Source organism: Gorilla gorilla, chromosome 20 (assembly GCF_029281585.2).
Source record: "Gorilla gorilla gorilla isolate KB3781 chromosome 20, NHGRI_mGorGor1-v2.1_pri, whole genome shotgun sequence".
Classification (NCBI taxonomy): domain Eukaryota; kingdom Metazoa; phylum Chordata; class Mammalia; order Primates; family Hominidae; genus Gorilla; species Gorilla gorilla.
Genome location: NC_073244.2, coordinates 70,611,474 through 70,636,065, shown reverse-complemented (window position 1 = coordinate 70,636,065; position 24,592 = coordinate 70,611,474). Strand labels below are relative to the sequence as shown.

General features: G+C 53.2%; 1 protein-coding gene and 1 long non-coding RNA gene across 7 annotated transcripts; one reads left to right on the top strand and one right to left on the bottom strand.

Annotated features, from left to right (window-relative positions):
* Positions 1–4,674: 4,674 nt before the first annotated feature.
* On the bottom strand, positions 4,675–23,663 carry LOC115931644 (uncharacterized). 3 transcript variants are annotated; one of them, XR_010132089.1, is made up of 5 exons: positions 23,577–23,663; positions 23,175–23,317; positions 21,452–21,577; positions 16,001–16,145; positions 4,675–4,951 (listed from the first exon to the last, which is right to left on the bottom strand). It is a non-coding gene; the product is annotated as an uncharacterized lncRNA (long non-coding RNA). The 3 variants fall into 3 exon arrangements; XR_010132088.1 differs by having other exon boundaries at positions 23,175–23,613; XR_010132090.1 differs by lacking the exons at positions 21,452–21,577; positions 23,175–23,317; positions 23,577–23,663 and adding an exon at positions 16,346–17,726.
* Positions 17,705–24,400, top strand: ZBTB45 (zinc finger and BTB domain containing 45). 4 transcript variants are annotated; one of them, XM_031004527.3, is made up of 3 exons: positions 17,705–18,203; positions 20,268–21,525; positions 23,608–24,400. In XM_031004527.3, the coding sequence occupies exons 2-3, from the start codon at positions 20,268–20,270 to the stop codon at positions 23,862–23,864; spliced, it is 1,515 nt and encodes a 504-aa protein (XP_030860387.1). In that variant the 5' UTR covers positions 17,705–18,203; the 3' UTR covers positions 23,865–24,400. The 4 variants fall into 4 exon arrangements, with proteins under 4 accessions (XP_030860387.1, XP_030860389.1, XP_030860390.1 ...); XM_031004529.3 differs by having other exon boundaries at positions 18,132–18,328; XM_031004530.3 differs by lacking the exon at positions 17,705–18,203 and adding an exon at positions 18,337–18,675.
* The last annotated feature ends 192 nt before the right edge of the window (positions 24,401–24,592 follow it).

The window sequence follows — 24,592 nt, the reverse complement described above, 5'->3', positions numbered from 1 at the left end:
GACTGCAGAGCGAGGCCCTGTCTTTAAAAAAAAAGAAAAGAAAAGAAAAAAAAAAAAAAGTTGGTGCTGGCAGTGCACAGGGCGAGGTGTGGGCGTCCTTTAGGAATATTTGCTGTGGCCAGGAACGGTGGCTCACGTCTGTAATCACAGCACTTTGGGAGGCCGAGGTGGGCGGATCACCTGAGGTCGGGAGTTCGCCACCAGCCTGACCAATATGATGAAACCCCGTCTCGGCTAAAAATACAAAAATTAGCCGGGCATGGTGGCACGTGCCTGTAATCCCAGCTACTCCGGAGGCTGGGACAGGAGAATCGCTTGAACCTGGGAGGCAGAAGTTGCAGTGAGCTGAGATCCGGCCGTTGCACTCCAGCCTGGGCAACAAGAGTGAAACTCTGTCTCAAAAAAAAAAAAAAGGAATATTTGATGAGCACTTTCCACAGCCCTATCCTGCACTGGTCCCCAAAATCACGGGAGAGGGGGACGTGTGGGTCACACAGGACCCACACCTGCCTCTGGCCTCTAGGGTAGACAAGGGTACCAGGGCCAGAAGGTCAAAATATTAATACTATGGTACAAAGTGTGGAAATGGCTCTCCTAGGGGCTGCCCCAAACACTTGCGGGAAGGCAGTTGAGCAGAAACAAGTCCAAGGTCCCTGAGGCAATAGGGAGGCAATAGGGAGGAGTGGTGGGAGGTGCTCAGAGAGGTTACTCTACAGCTAGCAGGGTCTGGGGTATGTTAGATCCCCTGCCACCCTATCATCGGCTGCCCCTCATAACAGGCCCTCCCCAGGCCCGGGCAACACACCTTGGGGTTTCAGTGGCCCATCAAGGTCCATGCTCTTCTCTCTGCACAATAGAGAGGTATTGTAAGAGCACCCCTTTTCCTTCTCCTGGGCCCAAGACCTTCATCCCCAGTATGAGGCAGCCACACAAGCAGCAGGTGTTACCCAATGCCAGCAGCAGACCTTGGAGCATCACCTCCCCACCAGGTTCCATACCACTGCGGGGCCCCATTGTCCACGTGGAGAACCTGAGGCTTCAGCAAGTGCCAGGACACCAGTCGGGGAAGGGAGATTAACTAGAAAACAGGCTCAAGCTGACTCAGGGACAGCAGAGTGGGGCTTCCTAGGATTGGCCAAGCCAGGGTGGGTATATAGGAGAGTAAGACTAGGGACCTCACTCAGAGGTCCATAAGTATATGGCAGGACGCTAGTGCACCTTGGTTGGCTCCGCTCCCCAGTTGGCCAGGCAGAGCAGTCAGTATCCCTTATACTTCTGTCCTCCATGCTCCTTGCCAACACTTTACCACATCTCTCCCTTCCCAGTCCTGGACCATTGGGAACTGTCAATATTTTGGCTTTGCAGACAGGGCATAAGACAGGTGTAGCAATATGCAGTGGTCACTCAGACTGCACCCAGGCCACCTGAGGACTGCCTACTGCCTGGTTGTGCGCCTACCTGAAGATAGCCATCCTCACCCTCTCTTTCTTCCCCAAACCCCACACGTGTGCATGCTCTCCTTCCCACCCTCAGGTGTCACCCCCAAAGCCACTTTCTGAGGAGGCATTGTGGCTACGTCACTCAAATTTCATTTTTTTTCTTTTTTCTTTTTTTTGAGATGGAGTCTCGTTCTGTCACCCAGGCTGGAGTGCAGTGGCGCAATCTTGGCTCACTGCAACCTCTGCCTCCTGAGTTCAAGTGATTCTCCTGCCTTAGCCTCCTGAGTAGCTGGGATTACAGGTGCCCACTACCACGCCCGGATAATTTTTGTATTCTTTTTTTTTTTTTTTTTTTTGAGACGGCATCTCGCTCTGTCGCCTAGGCTGGAGTGCAGTGGCGCGATCTTGGCTCACTGCAAACTCCGCCTCCCGGGTTCACGCCATTCTCCTGCCTCAGCCTCCTGAGTAGCTAGGACTACAGGTGCCCACCACCATGCCCGGCTAATTTTTTTGTATTTTTAGTGGAGACGGGGTTTCACCATGTTAGCCAGGATGGTCTCAATCTCCTGACCTCATGATCCACCCGTCTCGGCCTCCCAAAGTGCTGGGATTACAGGCGTGCACCGTCATACCCAGCCAATTTTTGTATTCTTAGTAGAGAGGGGGTTTTACCATGTTGGCCAGGCACTGCATTCCAGCCTGGGCAACAAAAGCAAAACTCCATCTCAAAAAAAAAAAAATCCAATTCTGGTGACAACTCTAGGGTATGGCCCTGCTGACCTCTGACTTCTGACCTTATCACTCTTCCAGCCACATAGGAGACCTGTTGTCCTCAACTCAGGGCCTTTGTACTTGCTATTGCCTCTACTCAGAATGTTATTCTCTGGGCTCTCTTCTTGGCTCTCTTCTTTCCCATTTCAGCTAGAGAAAATCACAAGGACATGAGCTCCAAATTGTACTCACTACTGCATCCACTGTGCTTAGCCCAGAGCCCACTTCATGGTGGATCAGTCATCAGCAAATATGTGAAAGGACAAGCAAACGGATGAAGATGATGACCATCTTGAGCCAGTTTTGTAGACCATAACATGAGGTTTGGTATCTATTACTTTAAAAATTTTGTTTGTTTGTTTTTGGTAATTGTGTTACAATGTATGGCCAGGCCTGGTGGCTCTTGCCTATAATCCTAGCACTTTGAGAGGCCAAGGCAGGAGGATAGCTTGAGCCCAGGTGCGATCTCTGCTCACTGCAACCACTGCCTCCTAGGTTAAAGTGATTCTCCTGCCTGAGCCTCCTGAGTAGCTGGGATTACAGGCACTAACCACCATGCCCAGATAATTTTTGTATTTTTAGTAGAGACGAGGTTTCACCATGTTGGCCAGGCTGGTCTCAAACTCCTGATCTCAGGTGATCCACCTGCCTCAGCCTCCCAAAGTGCTGGGATTACCAGTGTGAGCCACTGTGCCTGGCCCCGTGTCTATTATTAAAGTACATTTTTTAAAATTCAAAAAAATCAAACAGGCCGGGTGCAGTGGCTCATGCCTGTAATCACAGCACTTTGGGAGGCTGAAGCAGGCGGATCACGGGATCAGGACATCAAGACCATCCTGGCCAACATGGTGAAACCCTGTCTGTACTAAAAATACAAAAATTAAGGCTGGGCATGGTGGCTCACACCTGTAATCCCAACACTTTGGGAAGCCAAGGCGGGCGGATCATGACGTCAGGAGTTCGAGACCAGCCTGGCCAAGAGACCAGCCTGACCAATATGATGAAACCCCTTCTCTACTAAAAATACAAAAATTAGCTGGGTGTGGTAGCGGGTGCCTGTAATCCCAGCTACTTGGGAGGCTGAGGCATGAGAATTGCTTGAACCCAGGAGGCGGAGGTTGTAGTGAGCCGAAAATCATGCCATTGCACTCCAGCCTGGGTGACAGAGCGAGACTCCAACTTGAAAAAAAAAAAATTAGGTCGGGCGCGGTGGCTCACGCCTGTAATCCCAACACTTTGGCAGGCCGAGGTGGGCGGATCACAAGGTCAGGAGATCGAGACCATCCTGGCTAACATGGTGAAACCCTGTCTCTACTAAAAATACAAAAAATTAGCCAGGCGTGGTGGCGGGCACCTGTAGTCCCAGGTACTCGGGAGGCTGAGGCAGGAGAATGGCGTGAACCTGGGAGGTGGGGCTTGCAGTGAGCCAAGATTGCGCCACTGCACTCCAGCCTGAGCAACAGAGTGAGACTCTGCCTCAAAAAAAAAAAAAAAAAATTAGCTGGGCGTGGTGGCACGTGCCTATATTCCCAGCTACTTGGGAGGCCGAGGCAGGAGAATTGCTTGAACCAAGGAATCAGAGGTTGCAGTGAGCTGAGATCATGCCACTGCACTCCAGCCTGGAGATAGAGATTCTGTCTCAAAAAAAAAAAAATAATAATAATAATAATAAAATTCACATAATATCAAATTTATCATTTTAGCCAGTTTAAAAGTGTACATTCAGTGGCATTTCATGCATTCACAATGTTGTGCAACCACGACCTCTATCTATTTCCAAGTCATTTTCATTACTCCAAAAGGAATCCCTGTAACCATTAACACTCACTCCACAGTCCCCCTCCAACCAGCCCCTGACAATCACTAATCTACTTTCTGTCTCTATGGACTTTTTAACTTTTTGGTGGAGGCTTATGATATGTAGAGATGCAGGCAGGGAGCACCTCAGCTAACCGGCTGTGATAGCAAAGAACAGAACATCTCTGGCTCTCAGAAGCCCATGTCCCTTGTAGCTGACGCCCTAACTTCACAGACAAGCTTTGCCTACCCATAAAACACATGGGGCTTTACTTCTCTGTCTGGCTTCTCAGTGCACATTTGTATGGCCATATATGACCTTAGTTCCTCCCCGGCCCTTGTTGTGTAGGGTCAATTGTATGAATGTCCTTCAGTTTGCTTACATGTTCTCTTGACTGCATTCTCCCTCCTGCTCAGGCTGTTATTAACACAGCTGCTACAGTGGGCAATACCGTATGTGGCTTTTGGCTGGGTGTTTCTTTAACTGTAATGAGGAGCTAACAGAAGGTTTTAGCAGAAGGTGGCATGATCTGATTCCCATTTCAAAGGTTCCAGTTGGGGAATGGGTGGGAGCAGAATGGAGAACAAAAGATGAGTGTTCAACTAGATCTTCTCAACTGCTCTTTGGAATCACTATGATTCCTGTTAGTTTCCTGTGGATTTTGTAGCATATTACCACAAACATGGCAGCTTAAAAAAAAAAACTTTATTCTGTCAAAGTTCTGAAGGCCAGGAGAGGATCCTTCCTTGCTTCTTCCAGTTTCTGGTGGCCTGGGCTTGTCACTGCATCACTCCAATCTTGAAGGCTGACAGCTTCAAATACCTCTGTTCTCACTTCATATTGCCTTGTCTTCTATGCATCGTTGCTATGGACTGAATTGTGTCCTCTAAAATTCGTATGTTGAAGCCCTAATCTTCATTGTGATGATATTTGGAAATGGGGCCTATGGGAAATAATTAGGGTTAGATGATGTCCTGATAGTGGGGCCCCATAATGGGACTAATGCCCCATAAGAAAAAATGCCTTTGGGAGGCTAAGGCGGGAGGCTTGCCTGAGATCAGGAGTTCAAGACCAGCCTGGCCAACATGGTGAAACCCTGTCTCTACTAAAAATATAAAAATTAGGCCGGACGTGGTGGCTCACGCCTGTAATCCCAGCACTTTGGGAGGCCAAGGCGGGTGGATCACCTGAGGTCGGGAGTTTGAGACCAGCCTAATCAACATGGAGAAACCCCGTCTCTACTAAAAAAATACAAAATTAGCCAGGCATGGTGGCACATGCCTGTAATCCCAGCTACCGGGAGGCTGAGGCAGGAGAATCCCTTGAACCCGGGAGGCAGAGGTTGCAATGAGTCCAGTTCACGCCACTGCACTCCAGCCTGGGTGACAGAGCGAGACTTTTTCTCAAAAACATGGCCGGGGTGGTAGCTCACGCCTGTAATCCCAACACTTTGGGAGGCCGAGGTGGGCGGATCACCTGAGTCAGGAGTCTGAGACCAGACTGCCCAACATAGTGAAACCTTGTCTCTACTAAAAACACAAACAATGAGCTGGGCATGGTGGCACACACCTGTAATCCCAACTACTCGGGAGGCTGAGGCAGGAGAATTGCTTGAACCCAGCAGGCAGAGGTTGCAGTGAGCTGATATCGTGCCACTGCACTCCAGCCTTGGCGATAAGCGCGAAACTCCATCTCAAAAAAAAAGAAAAGACAAATATGTGGAAGAGCTCCACCCCAGCTTCCCCCAACACAGCAAGAGGAGAGTCCTCAGAATGAAACCTACTTTGCCTGCACCTTGATTTTAAACTTTCCCTTCCGAAACTGTGAGAAAAAATCTTCTGTTGTTTGTGCCATGTAGCCTTACGTTATTTTCTCCTCTGCCTCTCTCTTACGATTCATGTTAATTTGCATGTAGGGTGCACCAAATAATTCCAGGTAATCTCCCCATTTCAAGAACCTAAATCACAATTACAAATACCCCTTTTCCTAATAAGGTAACACTTCCAGGTTTCAGAGTTAGGATGTATATATCATTGGGGGCCATTTTCAGTTACTTCAGTCCCAATTTCACAGACGGGAAAACCATTCCCAGAGAGTAGAAGGGACTGTTCAGAGCTCCACATTGTGACCTGTACAAATTCAACCCACTCCTGGACTTGGTGGGTGCCCTCGCCCCTTCTGTTTGCTGCCTTCCCAAAGCATCCTGTAGCTTCCAGGGAAAGGAAGGAGGGGGGAGGACAGGAGACACTCAGAGCCCAGAGTCTCATCCCTTTCCCTGCTAATAGGAACCAGGGCTTCTGGGGAAAATGGCTGATTCAAGGACTATACAGGGACAGACTATACAGGGAAAGTCCTAGCTGAGCCTGAAACACCTTGTTGTATTACAAAGTAAGAGGTGCCCAAAGAATGGTGGAAATATGTTAAAAGGACATAGATGCCAAACCTGATCAAACAGCTGGAGCATCAGAAAGAACAGTGACCGTCATCGGCTGATGCACAATAAATCCACACTACCCATGAGTCCTTAAGTGTTCTCAAAAAAAGAGATCCAGAAAAATAAACCCATCTGTCACCATATGATGCTGATTTTAAGCCAGCCCCTCACTCTGAGAACTTGGCATCAATCCTGCCTTCCCAAGGGGAACCGTATTTCAGGGGAACACATGGCCCCAGTTCTTGCTTGCTTACCAAAGAATGCCCACTGATAATTAGATGCTAGAATTTGAAAAAGCCTAATTTGCCAACCCATAATGAAATCCCTGCACTGCCCAGGATTATCTGCTTATGTTATGAGGTACATGGAGGGTGTGGTGTCAACATGGCTGTGTAGGGGGAACCCGTAAGTGTACAGGGGACAGTCAGGCTGTCAGTGCCCCATGTTAGGGTTGATGACACGATCCCACCCTATAAATGCTGTATGTATTTTATGGCTTATAGATTAGATAGCAATACAACTATTTAAAAAGGAGAAGGAGACGAGGTTCAAAGAACATATACAAATGGCCAATAAATGCTCCACATCAGTGTTCATCAGGGAAATGCAAATCAAACCACAATGAAATACTGCTTCACGCCCACTAGGATGGCTATAAAAATAACTGAAAATGACAAGTGAGAGTGAGGATGTGGAGAAATTAGAACCTTCATACTTTGCTGTGGGAATGCAAAATGGTATAGCCACCATGGGAAACAGCCTGGCAGTTCCTCAAACAGTTAAACACGATCCAGCAATTCACCTCCAAGGTATATACCCACATGAATTGAAAACAGGTGTTCAGCCCAGGAGCGGTGGCTCACTCCTGTAATCCTAGCACTTTGGGAGGCCAAGGCGGGTGGATCATGAGGTTGGGAGATCGAGACCATCCTGGCTAACACAGTGAAACCCCATCTCTACTAAAAATACAAAAAATTAGCCGGGCATGGTGGCGGGCGCCTGTAGTCCCAGCTACTTGGGAGGCTGAGGCAGGAGAATGGCGTGAACCCGGGAGGCGGAGCTTGCAGTGATCCGAGATCGCGCCACTGCACTCCAGCCTGGGTGACAGAGCGAGACTCCGTCTCAAAAAAAGAAAAAAAAAAAAAAAAAGAAAGAAAACAGATGTTCAAACAAATCCTTGTGCAAGAACGTTCACAGCAGCACTATTCATAATAACTAAAAGTAGGGCCAGGCACGGTGGCTCACGCCTGTAGTCCCCACACTTTGGGAGGCCGAGGCAGGCAGATCACCTGAGGTCAGGAGTTTCAGACCAGCCTGGCCAACATGGAGAAACCCCATCTCTACTAAAAATACAAAGTTAGCCAGGCGTGTTGGCACGTGCCTGTAATCCCAGCTACTTGGGAGGCGAGGCAGGAGAATCGCTTGAACTCTGGAGGCGGAGGTTATGGTGAGCCGAGATCATGCCATTGCACTCCAGCCTGAGCAACAAGAGCAAAATTCCGTCTCAAAAGAAAAACACTAAAAGTAGAAACAACCCAAATGTCCATTAGGTAATTAATTAATGGATAAATAAATGTGGTGTATCCATACAACTGAGTTGTTTGTATGTGTGTGTGTGTGTGTCTGCACGCGCTCTCATGGCAAGGTCTCTGTCATCAGACTGGAGTGTAGTGGTGCCATCATGGCTCACTGCAGCCTCGACCTCCCAGGCTCAAGTGATCCTCCTGCCTCAGCCTACCCAAGTAGCTGGGACTGCAGGCATGCACCTTCATGCTTGGCTAATTTTTGTATTTTTTTGTAGAGACAGGGTTTTGTAACGTTGCCCAGGCTGGTCTCAAACTCCTGTCCTCAAGTGATCCACCTGCCTTGGCTTCCCAAAGTGCTGGTCTTACAGGCATCATGAGCCACCACACCCAGCCATAATGGGGTCTCATTCAGCCATAAAAAGGAAGTACTAATATGCGCTACAACACGGTTGAACCTTGAAAACCTTATGCTAAGTGAAAGAAGTCAGATACAAAACTCACATATTGTATGGTTCCATTTATGTAAAATATGCAGAATCTGGGGTGGGGGACTAGGGGAGGGATAGCACTAGGACAAATACCTAATGTAGATGACGGGTTGATGGGTGCAGCAAACCACCATGGCATGTGTATACCTATGTGACAAAACTGCACGTTCTGCACATGTATCACAGAACTTAAAGTATAATTTTAAAAAATCCAGAATCAGCACATTTGTTTAGATAGAAGGTTAGGTTAATGGTTTCCAGGGACTGAGGAGAGGGGAGAAAAGTTTTTATTTTGTAGTGAGGAAATTGTTTTAGACCTAGATGGAGGAGGTGGTTGTACAGCATTGTGACTATACTAGAAGGCACTCTGTTGTTCACTTTAAAACGGTTATCTGTGTATTTATTGAGATAGGGTCTTGCTCTGAGTGCGGTGGTACAATCCTGCTTCACTGCAGCCTCAACCTCCTCGGGCTGCCATCTCAGCCTCCAGCATAGCTGGGACTACAGGTACACGCCATCATGCCTGGCTAAACTTTTTTTGTATTTTTTTGATACAGGGTTTGCCATGTTGCTCAGGCTGCTCTCATATTCCTGGGATCAAGAGATCCCCCTGCCTTGGCCTCCCAAAGTGCTGGGCTTACAGATGTGAGCCACCACATCCGGCCCCATCCTTGTTTTCAAAAGATGCTTTATGAGGTTAAAAGATGAGTTCATCAATGTCTTTTTTTTTTTTTTTTTTGAGATGGAGTTTTGCTCTCATTGCCCAAGCTGGAGTGCAATGGCGTGATCTCAGCTCACTGCAACCTCTGCCTCCCGGGTTCAAGCAATTCCCCTGCCTCAGCCTCCCAAGCAGCTGGCATTACAGGCATGCGCCACCACACCTGGCTAATTTTTCTTTTTAAAATTTTTAAATTATTATTATTATTATTTTTTGAGACAGAGTCTCACTCTGTCACCCAGGCTGGAGTGCAGTGGCGCGATCTCAGCTCACTGCAACCTCCGCCTCTCGAGTTCAGGTGATTCTCCTGCCTCAGCCTCCTGAGTAGCTGGCACTACAGGCGCATGCCACCACACCTGGCTACTTTTTTGTAATTTTAGTAGAGACACTGTTTCACCGTATTAGCCAGGATGGTCTCGATCTCCTGACCTCGTGATCCGCCCACCTCGGCCTCCCAAAGTGCTGGGATTACAGGCATGAGCCACTGCACTCAGCCTAATTTTGTATTTTTAGTAGAGATGGAGTTTCTCCCTGTTGATCAGGCTGGTCTTGAACTCCTGATCTCAGGTGATCCGCCCACCTCAGCCTCCCAAAGTGCTGGGATTATAGGCGTGAGCCACCGCACCTGGACTTTTTTTTTTTTTTTTTTTTTTTGAGACAGAGTCTTGCTCTGTCATCCAGGCTGGAGTGCAGCGGCGCGAACTCGGCTCACTGCAACCTCTGCCTCCTGGGTTCAAGCTGCAAGGCTCTAGTATCGGTTCGAACCCCGAGAGCGCACCAACAAACAACACGAGGCGGTGTGGAGCAACATGCTATTTTAATGAGCACCTGGGTGTCCCAAGTAAGGACAGGGCAGGAGTTTTATAGTCTCCTGTAAACAGGAAGTGTCCTAGTCTGATGTTACTGCTATGTGGTACCCAGGGCCTCTCTCCCTCCATCTTCAGGGGTATGTGTCTTCCGGCCAGCTCTCTTCCTGCTTCTGCTATCTTGCTGATGCACGTTGCTGGCACAAATGGCCTTGCATCTTGGGACTGGGCCTGAGAAGGGAGGAGTTATTTATCCCCCAAAGCTTTCAGGCCCCAGGGAGAATCTTTCACAAGGGATTCTCCTGTCTCAGCCTCCGAGTAGCTGAGATTACAGGCATGTACTGCCACGCCCAGATAATTTTTGTATTTTAGTAGAGACAGGAGTTTGGCCAGCCTGGTCTCAAACTCCTGACCTCAAGTGATCCACCTACCTCGGCCTCCCAAAATGCTGGGATTACAGGCGTGAGCCACGGCCCAATATCTTAAACACAAAGCAGGCAGGGTGGAGAGCAGCCCTTGTAGAGAGGGAGGGGACAAAGTCAGGGTGTGGCAAGTCTAGGCTAATCCCTCCTGGACTAAGGCCTTGGCCACCGTGGGTCCAGCAGGAAGACGGCTGGGAGAACAAGGCTGGGTGGCTGTTCTGCCTCAGTTGCCCACCTTAGTAGGGAAGCACTTCTCAGACTAGCCACTCCTGAGTGGAAAACACTGAACCATCTGAACAGAGACAATTCACAACACCCGGGTGGCACAGGAGCCTGAGACAAAGTGACAGGACTGGAGAGGGCAGGGACCAAGACTTCATGTTGTGTGATTCCACTGATAGGAAATGTCAAGCAGACACATCCATGGACAGATTCATGGGGACAGGGGTGGGTACGCTCAGGAAATGGGCTGAGCAATCTCATGGAGGTGATGGAGATGTTCTAAAACAGGAGAGTGGTGAAGGTTACACAACACAATAAACTGACTAAAAATCACTGAATTGTGCACATGGGAAATTATATGGCAGAGTTCGTGTCTGGAGGTGTGAAAGACTGTCCCCTGGGGCCATAAAACTGGAGCTGCCAAGCTTACACCTACTGTGCGTGGTGGAATTCCTCGCTCCAGGGCATCGAGGAGCAGTGGGTGCAATAGAGGAAAATTGATTAAATGGAGAATGATTTTAACCTGGCTTCAGTGGATGTGCTATCTTCTGGGATGCAGCTAGAACTTCACTGTGGCTTTTCGGGATGGAACCAGCCAGGTGTCCCACAATAGGGGGTTGGGGCTTTCCCCTTCACCTTAGAGCTTTACTCAAAACACATTTTGTGGCCAGGTGTGGTGGGCCACAACTGTAGTCCCAGCTTCTCGGGAGACTGAGGTGGAAGGATCCCTTGAGCCTGGGAGGATGAGGCTGCAGTGAGCCGTGATCATGCTGCTGCACTCCAGGCTGGGCGACAGAGTGAAACCCTGTCTCAAAAAAATAATAATAGCCAGGCGTGGTGGCTCACGCCTGTAATCCCAGCATTTTGGGAGGCTGAGGCAGGTGGATCACCTGAGGTCAGGAGTTTGGGATTAGCCTGGCCAACATGGTGAAACCCCGTCTCCACTAAAAATACAAAAATTAACTGGACATGGTGGCAGGCACCTGTAATCCCAGCTACTCAGGAGGCTGAAGCAGGAGAATCACTTGAACCCGGGAGGCAGGGGTTGCAGTGAGCTGTGATTGTGCCATTGCACTCCAGCCTGGACAACAAGAGCCAAACTGCATCTCAATAATAATAATAATAAAGTCCAGGCACCATGGCTCATGCTTATAACCCCAGCACTTTGGGAGGTCAGGCTGGTCTGGAACTCTTGACCTCAGGTGATCTGCCAAATAGCTGGGATTATAGGCATGTGCCACCATGCCCAGCTAATTTTTGTATTTTTAGTAGAGACGGGGTTTCATTATGTTGGTCAGGCTGGTCTGGAACTCTTGACCTCAGGTGATCTGCCCGCCTCGGCCTCCCAAAGTGCTGGGATTACAGGCGTGAGCCACCACGCCCAGCCTTTGGGTTTTTTAAACTCTTCAAAATTAATCCAAGGGCACAGTACAGGTCAAGGTGCTGGGACTCTGGCAAAGCGCCTGTGGCAGTTGTGTTGTTTTCAGTATTGTCTCAGCTTAGGTCTCCTTCTTCCGGAGTTCTCAGGCCTCTGTCCACAGGGCTGGTAGTACCTTCTTCTTTGTATTTTACATATGAAAGCACATTAAATCTTTTCTCTGTTGTAAATTTTCCTTGCCCCCACCTGCCTTTGTTGACAGCCCTCAATACCTGTATGGATGCTGTTACTTTTCTGGTAAATCCCAACGGCAACTTGCCTGGTCCCAGCCATTGCTTCTACCACCTCCCTGGCTCCACCAGGGCCTGGGGCTGGGCCTCCCTCCAGCCTCTGTCTAAGCTGCAGCCTCAGAGGACTTTCTGGAGTATACAGGGGATCCTGCCATTGCCCCTTCCCACCTCACACGGCTCCCATGTCTTCTCTGCTCAAGTCTTCACTGCTGCTATTTGCCTTGCCAGGGACCACCCCTCAGCCTCCGCTGCTATCTGCCTTAAACCAGGAAGCATTTCTGCAGGTATATGCTTAGTGCCTGCTCCTGTGTGTACTCATTTAGTACTTGAAATGCCCCCACAACCATTGTGCATGGATCATGGGACCTGTATTCCACACCTAGCACAACCCAAACCCACTAGGATGGGGCCGGGTTTGTGGACACAAGGACCTGAGTATGACTGCCAAAGAGGGGGGGCCTGGATGAAAGGCTGGCCGGGAAGTGATGGAGGGTGGAGGGAGGTTGGGATCCTGACTGAGATGGAATCAGGAACAGCCGAGAGGTTCTGCAAGACTCCTTGGTGGGAGCTGTCTGTTCTCTGACCCATGCTGTCAGAGGGGCCCTGCCTTAGCCAGCTGAGGAGGCCCAGTCACCCTGGAGCTCAATTTCTTCTCCTTTCACATCTGTGGTCACTGTGCTCTCACAGACTCTTCCCTCAATGGCCACCATTGCCCATCTCAGGCCTTGGGCTTAGCCTGGAGTTGTTTTTTTGTTTTTTTTTTTTTGAGATGGAGTCTGGCTCTGTCGCCCAGGCTGGAGTGCAGTGGCGCGATCTCGGCTCACTGCAAGCTCCGCCTCCCAGGTTCACGCCATTCTCCTGCCTCAGCCTCCCGAGTAGCTGGGACCACAGGCGCCCGCCACCACACCTGGCTAGTTTTTTGTATTTTTAGTAGAGATGGGGTTTCACCGTGTTAGCCAGGATGGTCTCGATCTCCTGACCTCATGATCCGCCCGCCTCGGCCTCCCAAAGTGCTGGGATTATAGGCGTGAGCCACTGCACCCGGCCTAGCCTGGAGTTTTTAATATTTGCAGGCCACATCGCCCTCCTCCCTAGCTTGTCAAACCTGTGTTCTCAGGTACACATTTATTCCTTGAAATGCCCCCACAACCAGGGTTAAGGTCTTTGGGTTCATACACACACACACACACACACACACACACACACATATATGAACACACACACACACACACACATATATATACACATTCTTTTTATTATTATTATTATTATTTTGAGACGGAGTCTTGCTCTTGTCGCCCAGGCTGAAGTGCAGTGGCGCGATCTCGGCTCACTGCAACAACCGCCTCCCAGGTTCAAGGTATTCTCCTGCCTCAGCCTCCCGAGTAGCTGGGATTATAGGTGCCCACCACCACCACGCCTGGCTAATTTTTGTACTTTTAGTGGAGATGGGGTTTTGCCATGTTGGCTAGGCTGGAACTCCTGATCTCAGGTGATCTGCCCACCTCAGCCTCCCAAAGTCCTGAGATGACAGGCATGAGCCACCGTCCCAAGCCCTTTTTTTTTTTTTTTTTTTGAGACAGAGTCTCCCAGGCTGGAGTGCAGTGGCGTGATCTTGGCTCACTGCAACCTCCACCTCCTGGGTTCAAGGGATTCTCCTGCTTCAGCCTCCCAAGTAGCTGGGACTACAGGCGCCTGCTACCACGCCCAGCTAATTTTTCTATATATATATATTTTTAAAGATGGAGTCCATATCCTGGCTAACACGGTGAAACCCCGTCTCTACTGAAAATACAAAAAAATTAGCTGGGCGTGGTGGTGGGCACCTGTAGTCCCAGCTACTCGGGAGGCTGAGGCAGGAGAATGACGTGAACCCAGGAGGCGCAGCTTGCAGTGAGCCCAGATTGCGCCACTGCACTCCAGCCTGGGCGACAGAGTGAGACTCCATCTCAAAACAAACAAACAAAAAAAAAGATGGAGTCTTGCTCTTGTCGCCCAGGCTGGAGTGCAGTGACACGATTTCGGCTCACTGCAACCTCTGCCTCCCAGGTTCAAGCTATTCTCCTGCCTCAGCCTCCAGAGAAGTTGGGATTACAGGTGCCCGCCACCACGCCCAGCTAGAGATGGGGTTTTCACCATATTGGCCAGGCTGGTCTCGAACTCCTGACCTCAGGTGATCCACCTGTCTCAGCCTCTCAAAGTGCTGGGATTACAGGCATGAGCCACCGTGCTCGGCCAATTTTTGTATTTTCAGTAGAGACAGGGTTTCACCATGTTGGCCAGGGTGGTCTCGAACTTCTGACCTCAGGTGATCCACCTGCCTAAGCCTCCCAAAGTGCTGAAATTATGAGATTACAGACGCCACCACGCCCAGCCTTGTGAAAAGATCTTTAGAGAGAAAAGGAAAATAACCCTTGAGGCTGCAGCTCTCACCTCCCTTGGCTGCTTGAGAGAGGTCAGGGTTTGGTTTTCTCATTCCTGTGTTCATCCTAGCCCTTGGGCAGGGTCTTCCACCCCTATCTTGCCCTAATCCTCCAGGCCCCATCCCTTGGAGCTGAGACTTCCTCTAAAGCCACCCATGTCCTCTCCTTCCTACCCTGAATCTGTCCCTTTCTGCCCTTCACTGCTGTCAGGGCAGCTATTGTTTCCTGCTAGGACTCCTGCGTTTGCCACCCCACTAGGTGCACTGTCTTCCCTACAGCCCCTTAAACATGCTAATGGGGCTAATGGGACGTGGCTTCCCCCCCTCAACGCACTGCAATCCTGCCACTCAGCCCAAGGTTCACTCATTTGTCTTGCCCAAGGGAGGGCCATCCTCCCTCCTCAGAGGCCTCATGCATGCCTTTCCCACCTACCCTTATGCTCTTCCCAAAACTCAGCCCAGTGAAAGCAGACCCAGTGGGTCCAGCAGGCCATGGTTTGAGTCTGAACAAAGACAATGATGATGGCAGGTTATAAGACTTGTGTGTTTTTTGTTGTTGTTTCGTTCTGAGACGGATTTTCACTCTTGTTGCCCAGGCTGGAGTGCAATGGTACGATCTCAGCTCACTATAACCACTGCCTCCCGGTTTCAAGCGATTCTCCTGCCTCTGCCTCCCAAGTAGCTGGGATTATGGGCACCCGCCACCACGCCCAGCTAATGTTTTGTATTTTTAGTAGAGACAGGCCGGGCACAGTGGCTCATGCCTGTAATCCCAGCACTTTAGGAGGCCGAGGCAGGCGGATCACCTGAGGTCAGGAGTTTGAGACCAGCCTGGTGAACATGGCGAAACCCCGTCTCTACTAAAAATACAAAAATTAGTGGGGCATGGTGGTAGGCGCCTGTAATCTCAGCTACTCAGGAGGCTGAGGCAGGAGAATCGCTTGAACCTGTGAGGCGGAGGTTGCAGTGAGCCAAGATCGCGCCACTGCGCTCCAGCCTGGGGGACAAGAGCGAGACTTTGTCTCAGAAAAAAAAAAAAAAAAAAGTAGAGACGGGGTTTCACCATGTTGGCCAGGCTGGTCTCAAACTCCAGACATCAGGTGATCCACCCGCCTCGGCCTCCCAAAGTGCTGGGATTACAGGTGTGAGCCACTGTGCCCAGCCTAGACTTGTGTTTTAATGAGGTTTCCCACCTGGCACATATTTTCCTCCCCCTGACCTCCAAATACCACATCTACAACACAATCATCCAGTAGCTGTCCTGGGTGAAGGACAGGCATCCTGACCTTGTCTGTCGTCTGGAGGCTTTGTTCTAGTCATGCGTTTGGACAGTTGGTTCCCTCTTTCACTGCCGAGTCCCTCTGTCCTCTGGGATAGAGGAAGTGAGAACTGCTCCCTGAGGAATGAGATCACGAAGGGGCCTGGTAAAAGCTGGGAAGGCACAGAAATAAAGCTTTCAGTGAGGGAAATGTGAGGAATGCGTTCATCAGATGGGAAACAAATAGTGGCATTTATTGGACTCTCACTGTGTGGAGGCCCTGGGTCTCACCAGATGTATTTGTTTTCTATCGTTACTATGACAAATTACCAGAAACTCCATAGGTTAAAACAATATCCATTTATTAGCTCACCATTCCATAGGTCAGAAGCCCAAGTAGGTCTTCCGTGGGTCTCATAAAGGCTAAAATCAAGGTGTGGTATGGACTAAGCTGCTATCTGGAGGCTCTGGGGAAGAATTTGCTTCCAAGCTCATTCAGGTTGTGGGCAGAATCTAGCTCCACGCACTTCTAGGGCTAAGGTCTGTTTTCTTTTCTTTCTTTTTTTTTTTTTTTGAGACTGAGTGTTGCTCTTTCCCCCAGGTCCGACTGCAGTGGTGCTATCTTGGCTCACTGCAAGCTCCGCCTCCCGGGTTCACGCCATTCTCCTGCCTCAGCCTCCTGAGTAGCTGGGACTACAGGCGCCCGCCACCGCGCTCGGCTAATTTTTTTTTGTATTTTTAGTAGAGACGGGGTTTCACCGTGTTAGCCAGGATGGTCTCGATCTCCTGACCTCGTGATCCGCCCGCCTCGGCCTCCCAAAGTGCTGGGATTACAGGCGTGAGCCACCGCGCCCGGCCTTTTTTTTTTTTTTTTGAGACGGAGTCTCGTTCTGTCGCCCAGGCTGGAGTGCAGTGGCGCGATCTCAGCTCACTTCAAGCTCCGCCTCCCGGGTTCATGCCAGTCTCCTGCCTCAGCCTCCCGAGTAGCTGGGACTACAGGCGCCTGCCACCACGCCCAGCTAATTTTCTGTATTTTTAGTAGAGATGGGGTTTCACTGTGTTAGTCAGGATGGTCTCGATCTCCTGACCTCGTGATCCACCCGCCTTGGCCTCCCAAAGTGCTGGGATTACAGGCATGAGCCACTGCGCCGGGCCATGAGGTCTGTTTTCTTGCTGGCTGTTGTTGCAGCTCTTCTCAGATTCTCAGCATGACACCTGTCCTGTTGCATTTCCTCTCATGGACCTCTCTACCTTCAAAGCTTCTGGAACCCTTCTCCTACTTCAAGTTTCTCCACCTTCCTCTTCTCCCTTTAAGGACCCTTATGATACCTTGGACCTACCAAAATAATCCAGAATCATATCCTATTTTAAGATCAGCTAATGAGTAACCTTAATTATGTCTGCAGAAACCCTTTCACCATGTAGTGTAACTATTCATAGGTGAGATAATCATATTTACAGGTTCTGGGGATTTGGGCACGGAATCTCGGAGGGGGCCATTTTCAGAATTCTGTCCCCCATACCAGATTGACTTGCAATGTCCCAGAATCTCACAGGGTCTAGCTCAGGGGAGGCCCAGAGCAGGGTGAGGCAGTTGTCTATTCCTGTCTGCGTTGTAGTAGAAGGTGCCAAGGCCGAGATGGGGTCCTCTCCCCAGTCCCACCCACAGCGGGCGGGCCTGGAGCGTCTGCAGTAGTGGTAGCCTGCTTGCACCTCCTGGCGGCCAGGGACCGAGACCTACTTCAGCTCTCACCCGTGTCACAGGAATAAGGCCACTTCCCCGGTTCGCAGTGGGGTTTAGTGTCACAGGAATAAGGCCACTTCCCCGGTTCGCAGTGGGGTTTAAACTGGCCAGAACACGTTGGGGACTTGGGCCGGGAACTGCCTTCCCATTCTGCATCACAGGACGCTTGCGGATTGATCGCGCAGGCCCGCCACACCCCTGATCTCCTGGGCGACGCCGGAAGAGTGCTCTGGTCCGGACATTCCTCGCGACGCGGCAGCCCTAGCCTCTTCGACTTTGGTTCCGACTAAGAGGAGAGCCGGAGTGCAGACTGGCGGGAGCTGATCGCCATAAAAATACCGGAAACGTGCTTCGGCCTAGGGTTTCCCCTGCGCCGCCGCGACCGCAGGCCTCCGTTCCGCCGGCGTAACGGCCCGGAAGTGCGGCCTTGTAGTCGGTCAGGAGGAAGCGGCCACGGCAGAGCCTGGTGCCTGAAGAGGAGTCGGAGGTGGGGTCGAATGGGCATCCCCCTGCCGCAGGGCGGGCGAGGAGGCTGGGGTGTGCCAGGGGAGGGGCACCTGCGCTCCGCTAGAAGCGCACGCTGAGAACGCGAGGGGGCGCTGCAGGACCGGGGTACGGCGGGGGCCAGAGTGCGGGGTGGCAGCGGCGGGTCAGAGGGGTGCTTTGGGCGTAGGGTGGGGCGCGGGCAATGGAGCAGAGTATGGGAGAACGCGCTCGGAGTAAAGCACACGGCGCGGCGAAGGCGTGGCGGGAGTGTGCGGCGCCGGACCCGGGAAGCTGGCCTGGGCGCCGGGTCTCGAGTGCAGGCCTTTGTTCTGAAGTGTCCAGGCCGGCCTTTTGGCGTCGGGACTGAGGAATGGAGCCCGCCGCGGGGCGGGGCGGGAAAGGAAGGTTCAAGTCTCTCGGGTCGATGCGCAAGTTTCCGTCCCCATCGGCCGGACAGATTAGAAGCCTTTCAGGTGCTAGGTGAATACAGATGGGGCGGTGCTGCTTGCTGAGTTAGCCTTTGCGCGGGCACAGGCCTGGCTTTTTTGAGGTATTGCACAGAAGGCTCAGAACGGGGCCAGGGAGCGGGGTGGTGTATCCGGATCCGTAGTCTGGAAAAGCTCCCTCTGGCTGCCGTGTGGGGAACAGAAGGGGAGGCGAGGGGCGCAGAGACACCAGCCAGGTTTCTTCATCCGTCCAGGACAGCGGGAACGGGGCAGTGGAGGTGCTCGAAGTGGTCTGAGGGTCAAATGTGGGGCATACAAAAAAGGGAGGCGTCTGGCTGAGCAAAGGGACGGCGGATTGGGCATAAGGAGTCGGAGGGGTTGAATCTTGAGACCCCAGTAGAGCCCGAGGGTGTAGGGGCAGCATCAAGCCGAGCCCACCCTGGGGCTTTGTGACTCCAAGGGAGAGACAAGCTGGTGGAGCCTATACGGAAGTCAGAGTCCAGAGCTCCTACCCTCCTCCCTTAGACTGGAGGTGTGTGCAGTCTGGGTGCGGGATGAGCCGAGTATCTCATCCCTTGTTTGATAGAAGGGGAAACAGGCCGAAGGGTCACGGTTCACCTGCTTGATGGAGTAGCAGAACTCCTCAGATTCCAGAGTCCTCTGAGGACTACCCCCTCCCCTTTCTGGTTCCTGATGTTGGGCCGTGTCCCCGCTTGCTCCATGGGCAGCTATCCAGTCACACACCCCTGCTCAATCCACACTTCCCCTCTCTGTGCCACACCCACACCCTGGGCCTCACAGGCCCCATCGAGATGGCAAGAAGCTGGGGCTGCAGGAGCCACCTCCCTGCTCGCTATGCTAGGGGCTGCCAGGGAGCATGTACTGGTTTCCCTGGGGCATCTCCCAAGGTACTGCCCAACCTTTTACCCTCAGCCCTTAGTGACTAGGTACACCCAGAACCACCCTGCCCAGGAAGCAGGTCATGCCACCCCACTCCTGCGAGAGCCTCTGTATATACTAGTTAAGGTGACCTGGTTCTGAGGCAGCAATCCTGCCTATGCACAGGGTCTCATACTGGGGGGATGTGGCTAAAGGAAACCAAAAGGAGCTGTCAGCAGGGGTGGAGGAGGAGTGGAAGCTAGCTGGGTAGAGAGCAAGGTCTACTCGGGGTGAGGCAGGTTAGCCAGTTGGGATGGGGGTCCCTGGCCTCTTCTACACACCGGGCTGCCCTCTTGGAGGGGCACATGGGGAGGCTTAGTGTTATTGGAGTTGGGGTGGGGTGGGTGGGTGAGTCAACATAGAGTAGGCCAAGGCCTGAACCTTTTCGGGAGCAGTGATTGAGGCCAACACCCTCTCCTAGGGGTGTGCTAGGGTTTGCAGCGTTAATGGGGGGCTGTAGACGGCCTGGCCAGGTCTGAGGTAGGGGGAGGAGGGAGTACTGGAGTGTCCTGTGTTGGGAATGGGGACTGTGAAGGGCAGCTGGGGAGGGATGGGTTAGCGCGCCTTGGAGTGTGGTGCACTCGAGCCCTGTCCTGCAACAAGGGGTGAGGGGACAGGGATGTTGGGACAGATGGGGGTCCTCAGTTGACCTCTCCCTGCCCTCCTCTTGTTCTGTGCAGATGGCGGCTGCAGAGGCTGTGCATCACATACACCTGCAGAACTTCTCACGCTCTCTGCTTGAGACCCTCAATGGGCAGAGGCTTGGGGGACACTTCTGTGACGTGACTGTGCGCATTCGTGAAGCTTCGCTGCGTGCCCACCGCTGCGTGCTGGCGGCCGGCTCACCCTTCTTCCAAGACAAGCTGCTGCTCGGCCACTCTGAGATCCGTGTGCCTCCGGTGGTGCCCGCGCAGACAGTGCGACAGCTGGTAGAGTTCCTGTACAGCGGTTCGCTCGTTGTGGCGCAGGGTGAAGCCCTGCAGGTGCTCACAGCCGCGTCGGTGCTTCGCATACAGACAGTTATCGACGAATGCACGCAGATTATCGCCCGCGCTCGAGCCCCGGGCACCTCTGCGCCCACGCCCCTGCCCACCCCTGTGCCCCCGCCACTCGCACCTGCGCAGCTGCGTCACCGCCTGCGCCACCTGCTGGCTGCACGTCCCCCGGGGCACCCCGGTGCTGCACACAGCCGTAAGCAGCGCCAGCCCGCGCGTTTGCAGCTGCCCGCACCCCCAACACCTGCCAAGGCTGAAGGGCCTGATGCTGACCCCTCACTGTCCGCGGCCCCTGATGACCGAGGTGATGAGGATGACGAGGAAAGTGACGATGAGACCGATGGCGAGGATGGCGAAGGTGGCGGCCCAGGTGAGGGCCAGGCACCTCCTTCCTTCCCAGACTGTGCTGCTGGCTTCCTCACTGCTACTGCTGACAGCGCGTGCGAGGAGCCCCCTGCACCCACTGGCCTCGCTGACTACAGTGGTGCCGGGAGGGATTTTCTTCGGGGAGCTGGGTCAGCTGAGGACGTATTTCCAGACAGCTATGTATCCACTTGGCACGATGAGGATGGCGCTGTGCCCGAAGGCTGTCCCACTGAGACCCCTGTCCAGCCCGACTGCATACTGTCTGGACCCCGCCCGCCTGGTGTGAAGACCCCAGGGCCGCCCGTTGCACTCTTCCCCTTTCACTTGGGTGCCCCTTCAGCACCATCGGGGCCAGCCCCTGCGCCCCCACCCGCCTTCTACCCCACACTCCAGCCCGAGGCAGCCCCCAGTACTCAGCTGGGGGAGGCCCCGGCTCCCTCTGCTGCTCCCACCACGGCCCCCTCAGGCACCCCTGCTCGCACCCCAGGTGCTGAGCCACCTACCTATGAGTGCAGCCACTGTCGCAAGACGTTCAGCTCCCGGAAAAACTACACCAAGCACATGTTCATCCACTCGGGTGAGCCAGGGCGGGGGAGGAGAGGGAGCAATCTCTCATCGGAGAGTTAAACCTGAGTGGGAATTGAGCACTAGTTTCAGGGCACTGGCACTGTTCAGTTACTTTTGGGTAGCAGGGGGCCTGGAGATTGAGCCTTCCCCCAAGTGCAAGGTATGTGGGGGAGGGGAAAGCCCCACTCTGTGGAGCAGCAGGCACTGGCTTCTGTGGAGGGGGATCCTGAGGCTGGGTAGGGAAGCAGGAGCCTGTCCTGGCCTTTGGAAGGGTGGTGGTGGAAACTTGAGCAGCCTGGGATGCACATGATGGGGATGGAGCCTTGGCAGGGGGTCCTGGCAGGTTGGGAAACTATGCTCCAGGGAGCCTCCTGTGTCTCTGGTTTCCAGCTGTCCCGTTATAGGCTGGCAGCAAGGGAGGATGGGTTTACAGGCCCAGGGGTAGAAAGCCCTCAGAGGTGGTGGGATGAAGGCCCCAGGAACTCCTGAGACTGGGGCAGGAGTAGGAAAACATAGGTAGTGTGGGGACTCCACAGCTGCAGAGGACCCCGAAAAGCTGTGGGGAGGTTCCCTCGGACCTTGGCCGTGTCAGGGAGGCGGCTCTGCAGTGCTGCAGGAGAGGTAAAGAGTGGGAGGATGGTACTGGGGAATGTGGTGAGGATGCTCCCTGGGGGCTCTGAGATGGAGGACAAAGGAATGGAAAGCAGAAGCCTGCTGAGCATTGTCAGAAAAAGCAAAAATTTGGCTGGAAGGCCACAGTGATAGTGAGGGGGTTTCTGCAGGGGCTGGAACTTGGGATTTGACTGTGAGTGGTGGGGAAGCCATGGTGTTCTAAGCTGGGGAGTGACTGAGATGTCAGTTTAAAATCACCTCTGGCTGCCCTGGGAGAAGCCAGGGGCCTGGGAATAAGGGAGTTGGGTGATTAGTCTCCAGGGAACTGCCAGAGGCCCCAAGGTAGGGCTGGCTGTGTGAAGTGTGTGATCTGAGCCAGGTGCCTGGGCCAGGTTATTCTGGGGTACCCTCTGGCAGGCACTGCCTTTCAGTCCCGTGCCACTGAGATAGGGTTTTTTTTTTTTAATTGTTTTTGAGACCGAGTCTCCCTCTGTTGCCCAGGCTGGAGTGCAGTGGTGTGATCTCGGCTCACTGCAACCTCTGCCTCCTGGGTTCAAGTGATTCTTGTGCCTCAGTCTCCCAAGTAGCTGGGATTACAGGCGTGCACCACCACACCCGGCTATTTTTTGTATTTTTAGTAGAGATGGGGTTTCACCACGTTGGTCTCGAACTCCTGGCCTCAAGCGATCTGCCTGCCTTGGCCTCCCAAAGTGCTGGGATTACAGGTGTGAGCCACCACGCCTGGCTGAGACAGGCATTTTGTTAACATCTGATGAATCTAGGGGTGGACTCAGCCTGCCTCCCCTCCCCTAACCCAGAATGAGGAGCTCTCTCTATCACACCAAGGACATTATAGTGGCCAGCGGGCAGGGGTTCTGGGCAACTGGGGGTTCCTGCAGGAAGGTGGCAGATGTGCCCAGGTCCCTCCTTATGAAAGGGCACCGGCCTTGTCAGACTGAGTTTAGGGGACTCTATGGGCATAGGCGAGGGGGGCCAGGTCCCAGTGTCTCCCTGTGCCGGGTGGGTAGGGGTTGAGGGGGAGGGTACCTGAGGGTAGAGGGAGATCCCAGTGGGCAGTCCAGATGGCCAACAGATGTTCCAGACAGGCTGGGTTCCTTGCAGACAGCGTGCTTGCTGGATTTAGGGGTGCCCTGTCACAGTGATATCCCAGGATAACAGAAAGGGGGTCCCTGCCAGGAAGGGATGGGAGAGAGGTACCTCACAGTGTATGAGGATCCCTGTTGGGCAGGAAAGTCCCAACGTGAAGGGAGGTCCTGGAGAGGAGGGGGTGTCCCTGCTGGGCAGGAAGATCCCATAGTGAGGGGAGGGTTCTCTGATAGGCAAGGGATCCCGGGGTGGTGGTTCGGGAGGGGAGGGGAGCCCCTGCTAGGTCCAGGAGCCCAGGGTGGGGGTGGGGTGGGGTGGGGGCGGGGAGCTGTAGAGTCTGACTTGCGTTCGCGGCCCGCCCTGTCGTCCGCAGGGGAGAAGCCGCACCAGTGCGCCGTGTGCTGGCGATCCTTCTCTCTACGCGACTACCTGCTCAAACACATGGTCACGCACACCGGCGTGCGCGCCTTCCAGTGCGCCGTCTGCGCCAAGCGCTTCACGCAGAAGAGCTCGCTCAACGTGCACATGCGCACTCACCGGCCCGAGCGCGCGCCCTGCCCCGCCTGCGGCAAGGTCTTCTCGCACCGCGCGCTGCTGGAGCGCCACCTGGCTGCGCACCCTGCGCCCTGATGGGGCTGGGGCCTGGCCTCGCCCACGGTGGATCCGGGGCCTCCCGCACAGTCGGCCACGCCCGCTGCGGGACCCGTGGTTCCCGCCACTAGACCACGCTCCCTCCTGAGCGCAGGTCCTCTCTCTCCCTTCACCCTTTCTCCATACCAGGGCCTAAGTCCGCCTTACTCCTCTCCTCCATGTACTTGAATCCTCCAGGTGGTGCCGGGCTGGGGCCGGGGCTGGGGCTGGGGCTGGTTAGACCACTTCTGAGAACTGGACTATTTCCTGCGTAAACCGGGCGCTCAGGCGCTTGGACCCGGCCCAAGATTTGACTCCTGTTCTCACCCCGCCCTCTCCTGGGGTGGTGGTGGGGGCTGGGGGGCCGCTTGCCTGCCCCAGGGTCAGGCTGGGCAAGGTCCCTAGCTCTCTACCCAAGCTGTTACTCCCTCATGGGGCGCCTAAGGAGACTCAAGTGGACCAATCATATATGGGGGCTGGGCCTCGGGAGTCTCGCTCTAATAAAGGACTGTAGGCCATGGGGCCTAAACCACGAAGCTGTGAGCACCTGGATCAGTGCGTGCCTTGCCCTCATAGACAAGATGTGAGTGTCAGGGTTCAGCGTCCCTGTTCTTGGGTGGCATCCATGCGGCCCACAGGCTGTCCTGGGCAGGAACAGGATGGTCCACTTTGCCATGTAGGACCTCTATTCTGTAGGGGCTGAGGTGGGCTGCATATATAACCGGCAC

Bases quoted from the DNA above. Each gene is read 5' to 3' on its own strand.
- ZBTB45 (XM_031004527.3), top strand. From the start codon at position 20,268: ATGGCGGCTGCAGAGGCTGTGCATCACATACACCTGCAGAACTTCTCA. The intron at 21,526-23,607 runs GTGAGCCAGGGC...TGTCGTCCGCAG, and splicing joins GCACATGTTCATCCACTCGG to GGGAGAAGCCGCACCAGTGC.